The sequence below is a fragment of the Ursus maritimus genome, unplaced genomic scaffold (assembly GCF_017311325.1).
Source record: "Ursus maritimus isolate PB19 unplaced genomic scaffold, ASM1731132v1 scaffold_35, whole genome shotgun sequence".
NCBI lineage: Eukaryota > Metazoa > Chordata > Mammalia > Carnivora > Ursidae > Ursus > Ursus maritimus.
In genome coordinates, this window is record NW_024426119.1 from 8,115,335 (window position 1) to 8,138,286 (window position 22,952).

At 36.9% G+C, this 22,952-nt stretch overlaps 1 protein-coding gene across 1 annotated transcript in view; it reads left to right on the plus strand.

Annotated features, from left to right (window-relative positions):
- Positions 1–22,952, plus strand: part of MGA (MAX dimerization protein MGA) — a 105,732-nt gene that overhangs the window by 32,883 nt on the left and 49,897 nt on the right. The window contains exons 3-9 of the mRNA XM_008702223.2: positions 4,520–5,468; positions 6,240–6,318; positions 6,440–6,535; positions 17,205–17,336; positions 17,544–17,648; positions 18,842–19,503; positions 20,659–21,004. Coding sequence (XP_008700445.2) covers positions 4,520–5,468; positions 6,240–6,318; positions 6,440–6,535; positions 17,205–17,336; positions 17,544–17,648; positions 18,842–19,503; positions 20,659–21,004 — 2,369 coding nt within the window. The remainder of the gene's footprint in view (positions 1–4,519; positions 5,469–6,239; positions 6,319–6,439; positions 6,536–17,204; positions 17,337–17,543; positions 17,649–18,841; positions 19,504–20,658; positions 21,005–22,952) is intronic.

Below are 22,952 nucleotides of genomic sequence, written 5' to 3' on the forward strand. Positions count from 1 at the left end.
TTTTTCTTTGTTCACTGTTAAAATCTCTTGACTTTTATTTGGATTGTTTTGTTCATTTATATTTAATATTATCACTGATAGGGCTAGTTTTTAAGCATTACATCTTGATATTTTCTGCCTTTCTCATGTGTTCTTCAGTTATATTTCCCCGTTTTCATTTGGATAGAGTTTTTAAAATTACATTTATATTGTCTTTTGCCTTTTTAGCTATGGCTCTTTTTTCTTTTTTTAAAAAGTGGTTGTGTTAATCTGCTTAGGTTGATAAAACAAAACACCATAGACTGTGGCTTAAACAATTAAAATTAATTTTCTCACAGTTCTGGAGGCTGGAAAGGCTAAGGTAATGGTTTTGGCAAGGTTTTGCTTCTGTTGAAAGCTCTCATCCTGGCATGTAGACAGCTGCCTTTGAACTGTGTCTTCATGTAGAGTGGGGAGAGACTCCCCCACCTTTATGACCTCATTTAACCTTAATTATGTCTTCAAGACTCTTTCTCCATGTACAGTCACATTGGGGGTTAGAACTTCAACATTTGAATTTGGGAGGGACACAGTTCAGTCCATTGCAGTGTGTTAAAGATTATAATGTGCACCCTTAATTTATAAAGTAGAATTCAATTGTAGCAGTACTTGTACAGCTAATTATAAGGACAGTCCTTACAGTTCATGTCATTGTACATGTGTTATAAATTCCCCAAACATCATTATTTTATTTGGTTTAAACAGTAGTCACTTAATGAAATCTAAGAAAAAGTGTTATAAATGCTCACATATTTATTTTTCATTCATTCCTGGATCCATTTTCATATTGGTTCATTTCCTGTCCATTCAAAGAACTTCCTTTAGTATATTTTTATTAGCCTTCTAAAAATTGAGATTAATTCATTGCCATAAAATTTACCCTTTCATTTTTTTAAATTTATTTTTATTTTTATTTTTTTAAGTAGGCTCCATGCCCAGTGTGGAGCCTAATGTGGGGCTTGAGCTCGTGACCATGCGATCAAGACCTGAGCTGATATCAAGAGTTGGACGCTTAACAGATTGAGTCACCCAAGTGCCCCTAAAATTCACCCTTTTAAAGTGTATAGTTTAGTGATTTTTAGTATACTCATAGAATTGTGCAGCCATGATCACAGATATTTTTAGGACGTTTTCATCACCCCAAAAATAAACCCCCGGCCCTCTCTTAGTCACTTCTCATTTTTCCCACATCCCCTCCTCAACACAATCCCATTCATACACAACCACCAGTCTCCTTTTTTGTCTGTATGGATTTGTCTGTTTTGGGCATTCATATAAGTAGAGTTACATAATATGTGTGGTCTTTTACTTAGCATAACTTTCTCAAGGTTCATCCACGTTGTAGTGTGTATCTATACTTTATTTCTTTTATTGCTGAAAAATAGTCTTCTATGGATATGGCACATTTTATATATCCGTTTATTAGTTGATAGAAATTAAAGTTACTTCCACTTTTTATTTTTATTTATTTTATTAATTAATTAATTTATTTAAAAAAGATTTTTATTTATTTATTTGACAGCCAGCGAGAGAGGGAACACAAGCAGGGGGAGTGGGAGAGGAAGGAGCAGGGAGCCTGATGTGGGGCTCAATCCCAGGACTCTGGGATCATCCCCTGAACCGAAGGCAGACCGTAACGACTGAGCCACCCAGGCGCCCCAACTTCCACTTTTTAGCTCTTATGAATAATGTAGGCCCGTTCTTTCCCCACTGAATTTTTTTGGTACCCTTGGCAATTGAAGATCATTTGATATAAATGTGGAATTTTTGAACTCTGAATTATATTCATTGGATCTCTATTTTGCCTTCTGCCAGTATCATCGTACTGTTGTGATGACCATGACTTTGTACTAAGTTTTGAAATTGTGAAATACGAGTTTTAGAGAACTTCATTCCTATTTTTCAAGATTTTTTGGGTTATTTTGAGATCCTTGCATTTTCATATGTAAGATCACCTGTGAATTTTTTACAAAAGTCTCAGGTGGAATTTTGATAGGGGAGTATTGCTGTTGTACCAATATTAAGTCTTAAGTACGTAAATGTAGGGTATATTTTATTTAGGTTGTCTTTAATTTCTTTCAACAGTGTTTTGTAGTTTTCTGTGTGCAAGTCTTAACACTTTTTTGGTTCAGTTTATTCCTAAGTATTTTATTCTTATTGATGCTGTTATAAATGGAAATGGAATTTTTTTCTTTCATTTTTGATAACTTCTCTGTTGTAGAAATAACATTTTTTGTGTATATTGATCTTGGATACTCTTGCTAAACTCGTTAGTTCCAGTAGGTTTTCGGTAGGTTCCAGTAGGTCCTTTTCAATCTGGATGTTTTTTATTGCCTTTTCTTTCCTGATCACTCTGGTGGAACCCCTAGTACAATTGAGTCTAAGTTGTGAGGGCTAAGTTCTTGTCTTGTTTCTGATCTTAGGAGGTAGTATTTCTTGCGCAGTCTCAATTTTCTCAGCTGTTTGAAAATGTCTTATCTTTGAAGGCTTCTTTGGTGATCTGGAACATTAGGTTGACTCTTCAATACTGTACTCTTTCAGTACTATCATTCCATTGTTTTCTGGCTTACACTGTTTCGGGTGAGTAGTCAGTCTGTTCTTGTTGCTTCTCTGATGTGTCATTTCTCCTGATGTTCATAAGACTTTCCTGTTGATCTTTAATTTTTGGCTGCCTGATCTTTATGTGCCTAGGTTTGACTTTCTTTTTATTTATTCTCCTCTGTATTGGCTGAGCTTGGATCTGTGGGCTAAAATCTTTCACTTTTGGGATATTTTTGTTCATTTTTCTCTCCAAATGTTCTCCTTTCTTATGCCTTTTAGAAACTGCAGTTAGTGCTATGTTGGGTCATTTTGTGTTGTCCCACAGATTTCTGACACACTTTTTTTTTTTTTTTTTTTTTTGTATCCTTCAGTCTAGGTGATTTACTTTAATAAATTTTAGCTTACTTCAGGTTTCAGATGTGTTAGGGGTGGAATTGGACTCCTCTGCTACGGGAACTTGGAATCTAAGTTGTGGGAGACTACAAGTTACTGATTTTCAGGCCAGCTTCCTGCATCACTGCTGCTTATTCTGCAGAAGTGCTCTGGAGGGTAATTGGTGGGAGTGAGGACCAGTTTTCTCTTAGGGCTTCTCTAGATTTTAGTCTGCTCACACTCTGGTATTGAAAGTTTGACTGATTTCTCTGTGTCTCACTAAAGATCCTTTGTCTATAGCTACTTTTTTTCCTTTGTGCACTTGTGTTTTAGGCAAGGTAAATGGTACTCAGGATTTAAATCAGTATTCATCTGTGGCCAACTGGAGAAGGCTGGTCCCTCTCTAGAATTCAGTTCATTTAGACTTATTAGTAGAGGTCTTCGTTGTCTTTCAAGAAGAAAAGGGTTTTAATTTTCCTAGTGTTTTCTAATTGTTCTGACAGAATTGATTGTCTTCGTGAACTTCCACATTCTAACTGGAAGTGGAAGTCCTCCATTGAAGGATTTTTGAGTAAGGTCAAGATCTTAAGTTGTGCAAGGAACCCTTACACATTGTTGTAAGGGTTGCTTTGTGTGTATTTGAGAGTAATGAAAAATTTTACAAAGACAAGGGACTTTAACTGGGTTAGTTAGTAGTTCTAACACGTCCTCAAGTTGTATTGGTACAATTTATATGCTTTCCAGTGGTTAAATTGGGAGCAGGGGGATGCTAAAAATATGATTTTTTTTTTTTTTTAATGAAAAACACTGAGTTTACCTGGGTTGTATGTAATTCTTCCAACTACCCTACCCTTTTATTTTGGAAGAATTAATGGTGGATTCATTACATTGAAAGTGAGTTTTTCTATATTAAAGTTGAAAATCACCTGGGAACAACATTGTGAATAAACTAGAAAACTACCGGCTTGTACGTTTTTAAATTGTTACAATGTTATGTTTGCGGGGTTTCTTTTCTAAGATTTTATTTTTAAGTAATTTCTACACCCATCGTGGGGCTTGAACTCTAGATAAATAGAGTCACATGCTCTACCAGCTGAGCCAGCCAGTTATGTTTTATATTGTATGAATTTTATCTCAATTAAAACAGATCAGGCAGTTTGAAAAAGTCCTTTCCTGATGTTTATTGCGATTCTTAGTTGTAATGGACATTTGTTTGCTTTTTATTGTGGTAAATTGGTATGTTGATTAGTTCTAGTTTGATTTTGGGTCACTGCCTACTGACTTTCAAAATTGAGTTTATTTGAAAAATACCATTAGTAAAATTAAGTGTTATATCTTGCTTTTTATTCGTGATAAGGTTACTTGTAAAACCTTACTCTTTATCCTATATAGTTTTTGTGAGAAATTGATGGAAAGGGTAAAAGTGTGATGTTGATAAACTGTTTTTGAGAACTTTGTTAAGTTATACAGTGTTTTTTGAAGAATGGCTCATGAAATCTGATGTGTCACTTGGTTTCCAACAGTCTTTCTTTTTTTTCTCCTGAGTCTTAATTTTGCCCTTTTTAACCTCCCTCCCCTGTCTCTTCAGTCTTGTTGCCAACAATTTTGAAGACGGCTCCCATGTAATGTCACCATTAGACCCGAATGGAAACTTCAATGTTGTTATTAAAGAGGAGCCTGTAGATGATTATGAATATGAACTTGCTGAGTGCCCAGAAGGGGTAACTATAAAACAGGAAGAGACAGATGAGGAAACCGATGTATACTCAAACAGTGATGATGATCCCATACTAGAGAAACAGCTGAAAAGGCACAATAAAGTTGATAACCTAGAAGCTGACCATCCGTCTTCTAAATGGCTACCAAATAGTCCGTCAGGTGTTGCTCAAGCTAAAATGTTCAAGTTAGACGCTGGAAAGATGCCAGTAGTCTATCTGGAGCCCTGTGCTGTCACCAAAAGCACAGTGAAGATTTCTGAGCTCCCTGATAACATGCTTTCCACATCTCGAAAGGATAAATCTTCTGTATTGGCAGAATTAGACTATTTGCCTACGTACATTGAAAATTCCAATGAGACTGGCTTCTGCTTAGGCAAGGAATCAGAAAATAGTCTTAGAAAACACTCACCAGATCTCAGAGTGGTACAGAAATATCCCTTACTTAAAGAACCTCAATGGAAATATCCTGAGCTATCTGACAGCATTAACTCAGAAAGAGTACCTGACAGCTCAAAGAGTTCAGCCGGGGACCCATTTTTAGGAAAAGAGGACTTGGGCAGAAGGAGAACAACTATGCTTAAGATTTCAACAGCCTCCAAAGTTGTGAACGCTAATCAGAATGTCCCTTCAAATGTCCCTGGAAAAAGAGGAAGGCCACGAAAATTGAAACTCTCTAAGGCAGGGCGACCACCTAAAAACACAGGAAAATCTTTAACTTCTACAAAGAACACTCCTATGGGTCCTGGGAGTACCTTTCCAGATGTGAAGCCTGATCTGGAAGACGTGGATGGTGTTCTCTTTGTTTCCTTTGAATCAAAGGTAAGATTATCATTTTCAGCATTTATTTGGAGGTCAGATAGTGATTCTGGAATTGTATAGTGGTTGATAACTAAGAATCTTGTTTTTTGTAATGCACCTATTATGTGAAGGTGTTTGTGTAGGGAGGGGAGTGTCTCCAAAATGTTTGGCTTAATTAACAGGCACCACTTAAGGTATTTTGTTTGAATGTACTTACATGTCTGCTTTGACATGATTGTTGAACTGCATTTAGCTGGAATTTTAAAACTTGTTGGATCTTACTGGAATTTACATTATTATGGACTCTAAAAAGGCATACATACATGAAAAATTGACTATTTTAGAATACCCCATCCTCTGATTTTCATCAGCAATAGCAAAGTACAACTAATACTGTCTTAGAAATTCTGTTGTCTCACATGGATAGTTTCTTTATTTCACTCCAACTCTTCAATTACATTATTTTTCTTTTAGATCTTTATAAAAGCCTGGTATTTCTAAATGGGCTACAGAGAGGTTGAATTCTCTTTAGCTGGTCTTTTCCTCTCTCTTTGTTAATTGCTGAATAAGCTATCTTTACATGGGCTATAAGAAATCAGTATGTTATTTGGCATAAACAGTTTTATGAGCATATGAGCCTATTCAGATTTTTTGCTTTCTTTTTTTCCTTCTGGTTGAAATGCTATTAATGTAGAACATTTAAAAAATATCAAAAGTATCAGGAAAAAAAGGTTCCTGGTTTACATATAAATTTTTAGAAGTGATACGAACTTTTTTTTTTTTTATATTTAGGAAGCTCTTGACATTCATGCAGTTGACGGGACAACTGAAGAACCCTGTAGTCTTCAGGCATCAACCACAAATGACCCAGGTATTATATAATAGTATAAAAGGAGAGATATTTGCGATTTGGCTCTAGAAGTGAAAGATGCAGTGTTTCTTTTTCTGTAGTATACAGCAATTTATTTTGTCATCGTTTGTTTTCTGAGTAGGTTGCAGAGCAAGAATTTCCCAGTTGGAAAAGGAATTGATAGAAGATTTGAAGGCCTTGCGGCATAAGCAGGTGATACATCCTGGTCTTCAAGAAGGTAATATTTTTAAAAAATATATATACAAGCCAATTTTTAATTTTGTTTTCTCTTTTTGTCTCCTTTTTCTTTTCCCTCTTCTCTCCTTTTCCTGTTGTTCTTCCTCATTTTTGTTTTTCCTCCTTTCCCCCCCATTCTTGATTTCATTTCTTTTAGTACTTCTCTCAGCTTGTGTTTTTTTCTCTGATTCTTCTTCTTGTTAATTTAAAAGCTTCTCTAGGTTTTTTTTATCCTAGCAAAAACCTTTCCAACTCTGAAGATAATTGTCTCTGTGAAGTATAATATGCATTTAAAAACTGTGTCATAATAAGAAAGTGGTGTTTTTTCTGTCTTAAAACCCAGCATTTTCTTCCCTGTTTCTCACTTTTAAGTTTTAGTTGCTTTTTTGTGTGTGTGTGTGTGTGTGTGTTTTTGAGGGGGTCCTAATTATTCTTATATACTTAGTAATATGTAAGTGTGTAAATAAAATACTTTTCTCATTGCGTGGCTGTAAACATATTTTGTGTATTTCATGTATTGCTTGGGACGTCAGTTGAAATTTTCACATTATCTCTATTTTGTAATAAATTATCTTGACTTTGATTATGTTGCTTAATCCTGTATTTTAGTATTGAAATCTATACTAGTCTTCTCTTTGCACCCCCCCCCCCCCCCCCCCCCTTTCACCTACTGGAAGCAGATGATCCTCCTCCTGACGTATGGTCAGAAGGTCAATAGTAGCCTAACACTATGTGACAATGCCTACATCATTCACCTTACTTCATTTTATCACATAAGGCATTTTATCATCTCACATCATCACAAGAAGAATGGTGAGAACAGTATAATAAGATATTTTGAAAGAGAAAGACCACATTCCGTAACTTTTATTATAGTATATTCATATAATTATTCTGTTATTTTCCTTATTGTCCCTAATTTATAAATTAAACTTTATCATAAGTATGTATGTATGTCTAGGAGAAAACTGTGTGTGTGTGTGTGTGTGTGTGTGTATGTGTATGTATTAGGGTTTGGTACTAGGTCTGAGGGTCCGTCCACTGAGGGTCTTAAAATGTATCCCCTGTGGATTAGGAGGGATTGCTATATACTTATTAACCATCATAGCAACTACTGACTTTCCCACTTGCTGTAAATAAGAGATTGTAAACCATGCCCCAGTTTTTAGTTTCTTGTATATTTGATTTTAGGTGTGCTTTTTGGAGTAGTTTATTGAGTTTTTGAGTATTAGTCAGTCCCCCCTCCCCAAAGGATTGTTGAACTGATTTACATTATATAATGGATCATTTACATGAGAGTCTAAGCATTACATGCTAACAAAATGATTTATAAAATGATCAGTTTCTAAATCAGCTAGTAATACTTGAAGAACTTTTGCTTTAATACGAGGCTGCTTGTGTGACAATGTGATCTCATAGGGGTACCGTGGATTGTAATGGGACAGTTACAGTCACATCATAGTCTTAATGGTAAATAACATTTGTTATCATTTATTGTTAGCTTTCATTTCTGCCATTTTATTTAAATAGTATTCTCTTAACTCTATCAGTTAACTTTTCCTTTATCTTTTTTTCTCCCTCCTGCTTCCATATTTTGTTATGTACTCTGATAATATATAAATATCTTTCAGCCTAATCCCTACTTTTGTTTCAGCCTTTGTTCTAGAGGTAAATATATACATTGCTCCCTGCTGGTCTTTTTGCTCTGGTCTGTTTGCCTATTATTTCCTGGCCGGTTAAGGTTTGAGTTTGTTTTTTCCTTCCCCTACGTATATTGTAGTCAAATCTCATTTTTTTCTCTGTGTAGTTGGGGTTCAAAGTTGAATGCTCCTGAAACCTAAGCAGGTAACCAAATGAAATTAGCCTGATTTTGTGTACGAGGTTGGACTCTGGCAGGCTGGAACATAGGTGCCTCTTTTAAAGGGGTAATCACATCTGTGGATTATTGTCATATGGGAAGGTTGGCCCAGTATTTTCAGAAATGTGTGGATTATTGTCATATGGGAAGGTTGGCCCAGTATTTTCAGAAATTCTCATTGCTTAGTAGAAACTGAAGTCAGAATTTTTATGTAATGATGCTCAATTTCTAAGTGGTAGAAGCTGATATTAGTTTTTTGGGTGAAGCTTTAAACACTGAGCCAAACAAAAAATGGGTGAACCATCAGTTTTCACCTGCTGTTACAGATTCTGCATTTGGTGTCATTCACAAGTTTTTACTTAATCTTCATGTTGTTAATATTAATTCAACTGTATTCTTATATAGTTTTATTATTTTATTTGTTTAAAGATTTTATTTACTTATTTGAGAGAGAGATGCAAGTAGGGGTAGAAACAGAGGAACCAGCAGACTGCGCTGAGCGTGGAGTCAGACACGGGGCTCCATCCCAGGACCTCGCAATCATGACCTGAGCTGAAATTAAGAGTTGGACACTCAACTGACTGAGCTACCCAGCCGCCCCACAGAGTTTTATTTAAAAACAAACAAACAAAAAACAGTTAAATCTGTAATTCATATGGTACTACTCATAAGGTGTGAGGTGGAGATCTATTTTGGATTTTTCTCTCTGTTTTGTTTTGGCAGATATCCCCGTACTCCTCAGCCTTTGTTTCTTAAGACTTAGAATTTCAGAAAAATAAGTTACGTTGGCTAAGTATTTGTAGTAACTGAGTGATCCCAGTCACAGGTCCCTTTAAGGTCCGTCTCTAAAAATTGATGATTGAAATAATTTGTTAAATTTTATTTCAATAATGTCATATTTCTTTGTATTCTGTTAACTGTGGAGTTTCATTATTTTTTAGAATATAAGCACTTAAAAATCTTTTGAGCTGAAAACTTGAAAAACTTCAAAAGATTTTTGAGTTTGCTTTGAAGTTGTGGAAGAAATGTTAAGCTTGAGGAAGCGTTTTTATTGGTGGCAGTAGTCTTTTTGCTAAAATAAAATAAGAATCTTAATTTTGTTTTCCACAGAACTATAGTTTCTTTCTGTCTCCTGTACTATCTTTATTACATCCAAATTGATTTATTTCCTGTCAATCTGAAATTATCTGTTTTTGAACTTTGAAGTTATTTTTGTAGAATCATTTCTACTTCACTGCTACCAAGTCAATTCTATGTCAATTAAAAATCTTTTAAAAAGGATTTATTTATTTTAGAGAATGAGAGAGAGAGTGCGAGCACTAACATGTACACAGGAGTTGGGGGGAGGGGCAGAGGGAGAGGAAGAAGCAGAGTCCCTGCTGAGCAGGGAGCCAGATTCGGGGCTGGACCTCAGGACCCTGGGAACATGACCTGAACTGAAGGCAGATCCTTAATGAGTGAGCCACCCAGGCACCCCTAAATTTTTTTTATTTTAGCTAAGTTTTAGGTTTGTAGGAAAATTGGGAACATAGTAGAGTTCTCGTATACTTTTCGTTCCGTTTCCCTTATTATCTTAACATTAGTATAGTGTGTTAGAATTAGTGAGACAGTATCGATATGTTAATATTAACTGAGGTCCATACTTCATTCAGATTCCCTTACTTTTTGGTTCCAGGATTCCGTCTAGGAAATCACATTTAGTAGACATGTCTCCTTAGCATCCTCTTGGCTGAGACAGTTACTCAGATTTAAAAATTTTTAACGACCTTGACAATTTTGAGGAGTACTGGTCAGATATTTTGTAGAATGTCTCTCAGTTGAGTTTCATCTGATGTTTTTCTCATGTTTAGACTGAGGTTGTATGTTCATGAGAGGAAGATCACAGAGGTGGAGTGCCATTCTCATCCCATCACATCGAGGGTACATTTTATCAGCACGATTTATCACTGACCTTTTCATGTTGTACTCTTTGGAAGTCACTGGGTAGTCCATATTTAGTGATTGGAAGTTATGCTCTGCTTTCTTGAGGTGGAGTATGAGCATATAAATTCATTGGAATTCCTCTGCACCAGAGATTTATCTTTTTCCCCGATTTTTAAAAAAGTTTTTATTTTAATTCCAGTTAGTTAACATACAGTTACATTAGTTTCAGATGTACAATATGGTGATTTATCAATTCCATACATCATCTAGTGCTCATCACAAGTACATATCTTAATCCACATCCCCTATTTCCTTCCATGCCCCTATGCCCCTCCCCGCTGGTGACCATCAGTTCTAATTAACAGACTGTTTCTTCATTTGTTACTTTCTTCCCCCCTTTGTTCATTTGTTTTGTTTCTTAAATTCCACATGAGTGATACATGATATTTGTCCTTCTCTGATTGACTCATGTCACTTCACATTGTCCTCTAAAGGGCCATCCTTGTTGATGTTGTTGCAACCTATTTGTTTATTATGTCACTGTGAACTTTTGTCAGTTATAATGTTGAATTCCTTTATGGCAGTCTTTCTATCTAGAGCTGTGTGACTCTTGATTTTTAAAAAAATACTGAGTGTAGTGTTAAATTGATAGTTAACTGGAGCTTTTCTTTTTTATAAATATTTGCTTTTCTCTTCTGTGCTGGTTAGTTATATAGGAGTTTATTCCTCTTGAGTGTGTTTTTGTGGGTGCTTTATATTTTAGTGTGTTTAGCTGGGACAGGCATTTTTAAAAAATGTTTTATTTATTTTTTGGGGGGAGAGAGAGAGCATGAGTGTGCACACGTGCACAAGCAAGGGGAGGGGCTGAGGGAGAGGGGGCAAGTGAATCTCAAGCAGGGTCTGTGCCCAGTGTGGAGCCAAGTGTGGGGCTCAGTCTCATGACCCTGGGATCATGACTGAGCCCAAGTCAAGAGTCGGATAATGCTTAACCAACTGAACCACACAGTCATCCCAGGCATTTTTATTTTTATTTATTTTATTTATTTTAATTAATTTTTTTTTAAAGATTTTACTTATTTATTTGACAGAGAGACAGCCAGCCAGCGAGAGAGGGAACACAGGCAGGGGGAGTGGGAGAGGAAGAAGCAGGCTCCCAGTGGAGGAGCCTGATGTGTGGGACTCGATCCCAGGACTCTGGGATCACGCCCTGAGCCGAAGGCAGACGCTTAACGACTGAGCCACCCAGGCGCCCCCCCCCTTTTTTTTTAAAAACTACAGTTTATTATCTTAGGTGACTCTGCCTTTGAACCTGAAGTGTACCTTTTTTTCAGTTCTATCTTTAGGAGTCTTTTTTTTTTGTAACGGTGTGATAATATGTTTTTAAGAAGTAGTTCCTAATCTGGTGAAAAGGCAGAAGCATTTAGGAGTATAATTTAGTTTAAACTGTCATACGTGCAAAGGATTTTATGTTTTTGTGGGGATATGCTTTCCATGAATTATTTAGGTATCTTTTCTGCAAGTTAATCTCATTAATAGGAAACTAAATAAGTCTAGGTCTCATGTATGTGTTGAACTGGAAAGGATTTTCTTGCAGGGCAAACATTTCAGGATAGTATAGATAAGCTAAATGGGGAATTACTTTGAATATTGTTGATGTGCCATTGACTTCTACTTTTATGGCTTTAAAAAATTGATAGGTATATTTAAAATAAATTCGTCTTTTTGTTGTTTTTAGAACTTGTTTTCACTTTTGGGGGAAAGTGGAAGTTTAAAATACAAATAAAAACAGACAAGAAAATAGGAAAAACAGTCTCTAAATTTGATTGTGTGGGGTCTAGATTTTGCAGGTCTACGTATGGGTACGTTTTTTATCAACTTAATTCCTTTCTTTTTACCATCTATGTAGGCAGCTGTTCTGGCATTTTTTTGTCAATAATAAGGGTGTTTCTCTCTTAAAGCCCTAGAGTATCTTATTTTATCCTTTATTTAGGATTCAGTTCTCATTTGAATTTCTTGTTTTGTGGCTCTACTCTGCTGTCCCTTCTCACCTTTCTTAGTTAATTCTACTTACTCTGACTTAAGAATGACACACTCAGTAAAATTTTACCACATTCCCTTGGGCTTTTCAAGTGTTACTTCTTTTTGCTTACCCCTCTTGGGACTTATTTACACCATTATAACTACTAATGAGTCAGTTGAGAAAATAACACTAAAGCTCCTTGAGGTCTGGGAAATGTCTTTTATCTCTATTACCACCTGTATTAGTATTTCATAGAGAAGTGCAATAAATTCTTAAAACATAAAACCCGGTGTGGTGGATTAATACTTATTTTGCTGATGAGGAAGTGAAAGCCGAGAGAAATTTAGCCCAAACATAACACTAGAAACCAGTTGTTTTGACTCCCAATCTGATTTTTCCCTGATTGATTGGAAACATGAGGAAAGAATTATTTTATTTGCTTAAAAGAGTTTATTTTTGGGGTGTCTGGGTGGCTCAGTTGGTTTAACAGCCAACTCTTGGTTTTGTCTCAGGTCATGATCTCAGGGTCCTTGGAATGAGCTCTGTGTTGGGCTCTGCCCTTGTGTGTTGGGGGGGTCTGCTTGAGGGTTCTCTCCCTCTGCCCCTCCCCCTGCTCATGCGTGTGCACGCGCGTGCCCTCTTTTTCTCTCTTTCTCTCAAATAAATAGGGGCACCTGGGTGGCTCAGTCGGTTAAGCTTCTGACTTCAGCTCAGGTCATGATCTGTCTCATGGTCCTGGGATCGAGCACCAGCTGGGGCTCCCCACTCAGTGGGAAATCTGCTTGTCCCTCTGCCCCTCCACCTGCTCGTGTTTTCTCTCTCTCTCCCTTTCTCTGTCTCTCAAAGAAGTAAATGAAGTCTTTAAAAATAAAAATAAAAATAAATTTTAAAAAACCGAGATTTTAGGGGCACCTCGGTGGCTCAGTCGTTAAGTGTCTGCCTTCGGCTCAGGGCGTGATCCCGGAGTTCTGGGATCAAGCCCCATGTCAGGCTCTTCCGCTGGGAGCCTGCTTCTTTCTCTCCCACTCCCCCTGCTAGTGTTCCCTCTCTTGCTGGCTGTCTCTCTCTCTCTCTGTCAAATAAATAAATAAAATCTTAAAAAAAAAATAAAACCCAGGTTTTATTTTATTTTATTTTTTTTTAAAGATTTTATTTATTTATTCGACAGAGATAGAGACAGCCAGCGAGAGAGGGAACACAAGCAGGGGGAGTGGGAGAGGAAGAAGCAGGCTCATAGTAGAGGAGCCTGATGTGGGGCTCGATCCCATATCGCTGGGATCACGCCCTGAGCCGAAGGCAAGACGCTTAACTGCTGCGCCCCCTAGGCGCCCCCCAGGTTTTATTTTTAAGCGGTCTTCACACCCATTGTGGGGATTGGGCTCATAACCCCCAGATCAAGAGTTGCACACTCCACCTACTAAACCTGCCAGGTGCCCCTGGAAAGAATGTTTTATTGATGTTAATGTTAATCATATCATGTAATTAAATAAAAATAAAATATTTAAAGAACTGGACTTAATTACTAAAACAGCATAGTGATATAATGATCTCTTACATTCAGGTAAGTTCTGTGTGGAGGGTACACAAATTAACCATAAGAGTTAGTGGCTCATAACCTATCTAATGCCTTCACTTTTCAGGGGATGAGTATTATGTAAACCTTTTATTGGAAACCTGTACCTATGACTTTTTTTTTTTTTTTAAAGATTTTATTTATTTATTTGACAGGATAGAGACAGCCAGCGAGAGAGGGAACACAAGCAGGGGGAGTGGGAGAGGAAGAAGCAGGCTCATAGCGGAGGAGCCTGATGTGGGGCTCGATCCCATAACGCCGGGATCATGCCCTGAGCCAAAGGCAGACGCTTAACCGCTGTGCCACCCAGGCGCCCCTGTACCTATGACTTTTAATGGCTATTACTACAATACTTAATACTTTGAACTCCTTTTGGTTTCAGTTTTATTAAAATTTAAGTTAAACATTTTTCTGCACAATATGAAGCCAGTAATTCAGAGGTGAATGAACCCAAATGAGAAGATGATCATTTATAACAGAAAAATACAAATTTAAGAATAATAGGATATGAATTTAAAGCAGAAGATTTGGAACAGGTGTTAACACTGACATCAAATGTTGAGAAATTGGATCAGCAAGAGCTCTTATGCACTATTGGAGGGAGTATAAATTGAGAGTAATTTGGCATTATTTAGTGCACAGATTCCCAACTAGTGCATTGTTGCACATGGTTATCCATGATATGTGGCAGATAATACGCTCTTGAGATAGTGATCTCCTCCGAATGGCCAAGCTTGGCCAAGGGTTATTAATAACTGTAGAGCTGGTTGCCTCCAACTACAAGCAGCCTCAGGTTTATCCCAGTTTGTTGTATAATTATCATTTTTTAAAAGATTTTATTTATTCATTAGAGAGAACACAGGCAGGGGGAGCAGCAGAGGGAAGGAGGAGAAGCAGGCTCACCACTGAGTAGGGAGCCCGATGGGGGGCTTGATTCCAGGACCCTGGCATCATGACCTGAGCCGAAGGCAGACACTTAACCGACTGAGCCACCCAGGTGCCCCTAATTATTTTATGTGCCATTACACAAGAAGGGTTCAAAATAACCAAGTGTGTCATTAAACTTCTTAGCAGTGAATATCAGACTCTACAGATGAAATAGAAGATAAATTTATTAAAGAGTATCAGATGACTTACAGAATCTCCTGAAAAGCCAGAAAAACACGCTCTAGGACTGTGCAGTCAGGAAAAATGCACACATTACTTTTGCAGAAGGCGCACACAAGCAGTCCACAACATTGGACAATCACCACCATTTTCAATATGGACACTGCACACAGTATACGTACAACCAGGACCTTGGTTACTTCTACCTCTAAAAATTCTTTACTCGGCTAAACACCGTCACCGTCATTCACACAATTCTGCATAATATCCCTTCATGCTGCTGTTTCCCAAATTGAAGTCTTTCATGGGTACAGCTGATTGGTAAAACCTGTGTTACATGTCTGCATGTAAACTGCAAGGGAAGGTGGAAAATGAGTTTTTCCTAACACCTACCTTGAAGAGACTGGAGTTATAATGGAAAAAAGTAACAGGGGAAGGGTGTTCAGAATATTTTGGGCAGCCACAAATATGTTGAGCATTCACAACATCCAGTACAATTGAAAGATGAACATATCCCATTATATAGCAATTCCATTCTTGGTTAAATGCCACATGGAAAAGTTAAATGGACTAGAGAAGCTCTCACACATCATATGTGTGATGCACATTCTTGTACACAATGAATAATTACACTGGAGCACTGCTTGTAATTGTTAAAAATAGAAAAAACCTAAAATGGATGAAGGAAGCTGGGGGATACAGGCTTCCAGTTAGGAAATGAGTAAGTCACAGGGATGAAAGGTACAGCATAAGGAATATAGTTGGTGGTATTTTAACATGTGTCAGCTATACTCAAAAAAAAATTTAAAAATTTAGGAAACAACCTGATTCTCATCTATAGGAGAGTAGTGATTAAATTGGGAGGACTATGTTTTCATAATCTGGAGTAGTGTACAGTGGTGAAAATAAATGATCCGGAGATAAATCTGTCAAAGTAGACAAATCTGAGTTGTAAAATGTAAAGGGGGGGTAAAATCCCACCAAAGACTGTAAAAGGATATGTTAAGTAAATACTTTACCAAAAGAGTACCTGTTAATCTACAAATAAGTTATAATATTTATAGGCTCAATTAACCATAAATATCACTAATAATTATTAGGTAATTAGGAACCATAATTCAGGCCAGAAGCATAGTCTATGGCAAATTTGTATTAAAAGTTCTAGGGACGCCTGGGTGGCGCAGTCGTTAGGCGTCTGCCTTTGGCTCAGGGCGTGATCCCGGTGTTCCGGGATCGAGTCCCACATCGGGCTCCTCCGCTGGGAGCCTGCTTCTTCCTCTCCCACTCCCCCTGCTTGTGTTCCCTCTTTTGCTGGCTGTCTCTCTCTGTCAAATAAATAAATAAATAAATAAATAAATAAATAAATAAATAAAATCTTTAAAAGTTCTAGAAGGGCGCCTGGGTGGCTCAGTCGTTAAGCACCTGCCTTCGGCTCAGGTCATGATCCCACAGTCCTGGGATCAAGCTTCGCACAGGGCTCCTTGCTCAGCGGGAAGCCTGCTTCTCCCTCTCCCACTCCCCCTGCTTGTATTCCCTCTCTTGCTGTCTCACTCTCTTGTCAAATAAATAAAATCTTAAAAAAAAAAAAGTCCTAGAAAGTCTTTGAATTATAAATGGTCTTAATTCTGCTATGTTCATATATTAGTTACGTATTGTTGCTTAACAAATTACCATAAACCTAATACACATACCGTCTCATTTTCTTTGGATTGGGAGTTTGGACATGGCTTAACTGGGTCCTCTGCTTAGTGTCTCACAGTGCTGCAGTCAAGATGTCAGGTCTGGTTTCTCAGAGGCTTGACTAGCAGGATTCTGCTTCCAGTTGCCCTCAGGTTGTTGACGGAATTTATATCCTTGCAGCTTTAGCAAGATGGGTGATACATGCACTCATATTATCACATACACCAAACCATGTATATCCCATCCCTTTCGCCACTTTTTGTATGTTAGAAATGAAGCACAGGCCCTATCCATACTCAAGGGGCAGGAGGGAGGATTACAAAAATAAGTAATATCAGGAGGTGAGGATCATGGGGTCACCTTAAATTTAGTCTCTTCGCCACTTCTAATTTTTATTTCATTTCTGCTCTCCATTCTCTCCTTTACCCTCTTCTCACACCTTAAAAGTTAAAACAAAACAAAACAAAAAGCAACAACCCAGTGTAATTTGTGATTCTTTTTCCTTGCAGTGGGCTTAAAATTGAATTCAGTGGATCCGACAATGAGCATTGATCTTAAATATTTGGGAGTACAGCTACCTTTGGCTCCAGCCACTAGCTTTCCTTTCTGGAACCTTACAGGAACCAACCCTGCCTCCCCTGGTGAGTGTGTAGCATTTGTAAAGTCAAACAAAGTTGTGATATAAATAAAAAAGCCCCTTTGTAGAGACATTTAGGATATTCCAAGGTAGATTTTTTTGCCTGGTGGCATAGTCTTAATGTATACATTTTAGATTAAGTTTTACTAATTAATTAGGTATTAAATATTGGCTTGAATGTTGGTCATCTCTTTTACTTTTTCTTTTATAGATGCTGGGTTTTCCTTTGTTTCTAGGACAGGGAAGACCAATGACTTCACCAAAATCAAGGGATGGAGGGGAAAGTTTCATAGTGCTTCTGCATCTCGGAGTGAAGGTAATGCTTTTTAAAAAATAGTAAATGTGTTCTGAAACATGTGGCCAAAGCCTTTTGTTAAAAGTAAGTTTTCGTTGTTTTTCTTTATCTCTTCTTACATGCTTTAAAATAAATGGAAAATAATTGTCTTGCCAATATCTGATCATTCCCTATGTTCCATATCCGGAACCACATCAGGCTTAAATAATCCCTGCACCCTTTTTTCATTGCACTTTCTTTTGTTACTCCTACAGTTATTTTTTTTTTCCATTTTTTAGTTTTTTGGGGGTGGGGGCAGAGGCATAGGGAGAAAGAATCTTAAGTGGGTTCCATGCCCAGCACAGAGCCCGATGTGGGGCTTGATCTCACAACCCTGAGATCATGACCTGAGCTGAAATCAAGAGTTGGATGCTTAACTGACTGAGCCACCCAGGCTCCCAACTCCTGCAGTATCATAAGCATCATTCTCAAGTATTATTTCAGAACTCTATACTTCAGAGCTATAGAGTGATTCCTGACAGCATTATACTTCCAGGTAAACTTCTAACCCAAACATTTTGACTGTGTGCCTGTTGGTCTCCTTTCTTAGTGCTTTTTCCACTGCACTTATTTGCAGTTTACATTCTAGCCAGATAAATTTACCATGTATCCAAAATAGTTTTTCTCATTTTTGAATCTTTGTACAGTGTTAGTATAATTTTTGTCTGTCTACTACTATGCTTTTTCATTCCTTAAAAACTAAATTTTATACATCTCTTTTTGTGCCCTCGCCTCTTCCCTTATGTTTTATATTAGAGTCCAGGTACTACAATCTGTTAAATAATCTCTTGGTGTTCTGTTGAGGTTTGACTTGAGTATATTTTTTGCTCTTATGTTTTTACTTAAATGTAGTTTCTCTGCTAAGGTATTAATTAAGTTGTCAAAGGTTATAGACTCTTCTCTTAGTGTTAATTATTACTGTTATCGCTTTGCAAAAATTAATGTAAATATATGTAATGAGATGGTTTTAGATAATGGAGTTTAATATAATGAATATATGATTCCATCTCTTCACTTGGTTTAATATTATATATTTTTTCCTTCGTTCTGAGGAGGGACAGTTCAGAAGATTCAGTAGCTTATAACTTAAAGCTTTTGGCCTTTTTTAGTATATTTTTCTAGAGATCTAAAGATCTGCCATATATTTCTTTAAGTATCTACATCTCTATTTCTAGGTGGAAATTCAGAAGGTCCACTGAAAAACCGTTCTGCTTTCTGTAGTGATAAGTTAGATGAGTACTTGGAAAACGAAGGCAAGCTGATGGAAACAAGTATGGGTTTCTCTTCTAATGCTCCCACATCTCCTGTGGTATACCAGCTTCCCACCAAGAGTACCAGCTATGTACGAACACTTGACAGTGTACTAAAGAAGCAATCTACCATTTCCCCTTCTACCTCCTACTCTTTGAAGCCTCATTCTGTGACCCCTGCCTCTCGAAAGGCAAAGTCTCAAAACAAACAGGCAACTTTTGGTGGCCGAACTAAATCATCTTATAAATCCATTTTACCCTACCCTGTTTCACCAAAGCAGAAACATGCTCATATGATGCCAGGAGATAAGGTTGCCAAAAATTCTTCAAGTACCATCTCAGAAAATCAGGTGAATAACTTTGTTGTGCCAACTTTAGATGAAAATACATTTCCAAAGCAAATTAGTTTGCGGCAGGCACACCAGCAGCAGCAGCAACAGCAACAGGGAACTCGCCCTCCAGGCTTGTCTAAATCTCAAGTGAAGCTAATGGACCTGGAAGACTGTGCACTTTGGGAAGGGAAACCAAGGACCTATATCACTGAAGAGCGAGCAGATGTATCCTTAACAACTCTGCTTACTGCTCAAGTAAGTATCTGTTGGTTTTTTAGAAGCATATTAGTTCATGGTTGGAAAGAATTAGGTTAGTGAGGGGAAATGGGAATGGGCTTTTTGGCGGAAGGATGAGGCATTTAGTTACCTTAGTGATAGGATAATTAAGAAGATTTTCTTGTCTTCTATATTTGTTCTTTGTAACTAGACACCTTATTGTAGATCCCCTCCTGCCACTAGAGGGAGACAGTACATTTGTGCTTTTGGATAATGTCTTTCACCTTGCGTTAAGTCAGCTGGCCATTCTGAAAATCTCTAATTTCATTCTCTAGCGTGTGGGCAAGTATGTTTGCTAATCTTGTTAAAACCGCTTTGAAAGTTCTCCTTAAAAGTACATTTCAGAAAATTTTTAAAAATTATAAACCTGTGGAAAAAAGCTTTTGTAGTTTATAAAATGTTATATTGAGAATTTTTCACTTATTATTGATTTATCTATCTTAGCAGCCTCTAGTGCATGTGAAATGATAAAACAGCATGTGACTAATTTATTTTTTTGCTCATGAAATTTGTGTGCCTTACCTTCCATTTTTAAATTATGTGACTAAATTCTAGACCTGAAGATCATCGGATGTTGGGATTAAATACACAGTGTGTCCTTTATTATTAATCATTCCTAAAGACTGTTATGTACATATTATCCTATTCCCTTTTTATTAGTTACTGGAAAGCAGGTGTCAGCAAACTATTTTTGTAAAGGGCCGGGTAGTAAATACTTTAGGCTTTTGTAAGCCATACACACTGTGTTGCATTTACTCAACTCTGCTGTTACAGTGCCACAGACGTTTTGTGTTCCAGTGAAACTTGATGAAACAGGCTGGATTTGGCCTGTGGGTCTTGTCAGCCCCTGCCTTTGAACATTACATGTGATTTCTATTGAAAATAAATTCACCACTGTTGATATTCTGGCCATAATTAATTTAAATATTCTCTTGTCTGTACTATGCTTTAGAAAGGCAGATTGTTCAGAGTCCTGATTATATTCATGTGCTGTCCTTTAAATATACTGCTGATCTTGTACTATTAGTACTGAGTGTTCAGAGTCCAAAAAGGCAGACCAGTATATGACTTGTAAGTTGTGGGTGGTGTTGGGGTATGATTCAGTAGATTTACAATTTTTTATTTTAACTTTAGGCATCTCTCAAAACTAAACCCATCCACACAATCATAAGGAAACGAGCCCCTCCATGCAACAATGACTTCTGTCGATTGGGTTGCGTGTGTTCCAGTCTAGCTTTGGAGAAGCGCCAGCCTGCTCACTGCCGCCGACCAGACTGCATGTTTGGCTGCACTTGTTTGAAAAGAAAAGTTGTACTTGTTAAAGGAGGATCCAAAGCTAAGCATTTCCAGAGGAAATCTGCTCATCGTGATCCAGTATTTTATGATGCTTTGGGAGAGGAGCAAAGAGAAGAAGAAGAGGGAGTCAGGGAGGAGGAAGAACAATTGAAAGAGAAAAAGAAGAGAAAGAAGCTAGAATACAGTGAGTATTAATTGAGAGTTAAAAGTGTATAGTTTTATTTTTTCAGAACAGTTTGATGATTTCAAATATTACTGTTAGTTACATTAATCCTTTAATCAGTGGTCTAGTAAGATTTTTGAGAAATTCTTATTATCTTTAAGTGTTCTTTCTTTGTGGGTTGTGTGCACGCACGCGTGCACGCACGCACGCACGCGTGCACACACACACCCACCCACCCACCCACCCCTTTTTAAAATATAATTTGTCTTTTGAAGATGGCTTTTTTATGCTACATTTGAATCATTCTCTCATTTGGAATTCCAGAATGTCTTTGAAGCTTCATTTGTTTTTCTGTGTCTCCCTTCTCTTCCCCTGTTCTTTGAATATACACATGATCAGTAGAATCCATCATTCTCCTCCCCCCAGCTTTTATTGCGGTATAATTGACAAGTAAAATTGCGTGTGTTTAAAATGTACAGCATGACGATTTGGTATATGTTGTGACATGATTATCACAATCAAGTCAACTAATACATCTCATTATTTTCTAAAAGAAGAAATTTGTAACAAGACCCTCTGGTCCTGATTCGAGCCATTCACCAGGTGATTGTGGAGTTTTGGGGACAGGATAAGGGCATAACTGAGTTAAGCATTATGTACTATTTTGAAAAGCTTATTTTTCCTTTTTGATAAAATATTATGTAGACCCACCAAATTACGTATTATATCATTCTTGATTTTTTTCCTTTCTGTATCTTTTTATTTTGTTCAAATACAGTGAATATATTTGTGCCATACAATTGAAGAGTTTTTGCTTCTTAGTTTATTAGGAGACTAAGATTCCTTTTTTGGCAGTTTATATTTACATTCGCTGTTGATTGCCGCATACTTATTTCAGTCATAGTAGATATTTAGTATTTCAGTGTATGTTCTTCCAGGATTTTCTGTTAATACACTTGTGTGCATACATACATGTTTCTGTAGAAATGGAACTACTGTGTATGTGGTATCATAACCTTTAGAAATTTGATATCATAAAGTCATGTTTTGTTCTCCATATCAACAAGTATAGACCTATATTATAATTTTAGTTTTAATGGCTTCATATTATTAGTCCTTTTGGTCTGACCTTTAGCCTTTTTATATTTTCTTTATTATAAACACTGCAGTGATGAACATCCATGTTCATGATAGGCTATTAAAAGTGGAATTGCTGGGGCAGTGAGAGCACTTTGAAGGTTTATAGATGTTTCTTGAGTTGTACCAAAGTACACATTTACCAATAGTGGGATAGTGCTGGATTTTCTATACTTTTAACACTGGATAGTTCATCTGATTAGGCAGAAATTGATACTTTGTTTTCAAATTTATATTTCTTCAAGTAGTAGGTTTATTGACCTTTTGTCATAAACTTCTGTAAATTTGACTTTTTGAATTCTTTGCTCTTATTGGAGCGCTTGTGTTTTCCCCTACATTTCTAAGAGCTTCATTTTTCACAGGTTATAATTTTGTAATTTATATTTTAGTTTTGTTAATAGTTCTTCCCTATTCCCTCACTTGGTCTGAAAAAGGAAAAAGCAGGGATGGTTAAGTCTAGTGGTCTTTTAAAAAAACTTTTTATGGTTTCTGTGTTTGGAGTCTTGCTTAGAATGTCTTTCGTTATCTGCAAGATTAAATACTAATTAGATTAATTTATTTGATGGAATTTATTTGATGTGAAATTTATGGGAGGGAATCTTCCCAATATGGCTAGGCAGTTTTACCATGACTTACTGAGAAGAAATACTTTCCCTACTGACTTAAAATGTCACCTGTCATTTAGTAAATTGAAAAATATTTATGTCTGTGTCTGTTTCTGGTTTCTGTTGTCTGTTTTGTGATGAGTACCAGACTGTTCTAATTGGTATTTCAGTGCTTAAATAAGATATTGCCTCCGTATACCTAAAAGATCTTTATATATATATATATA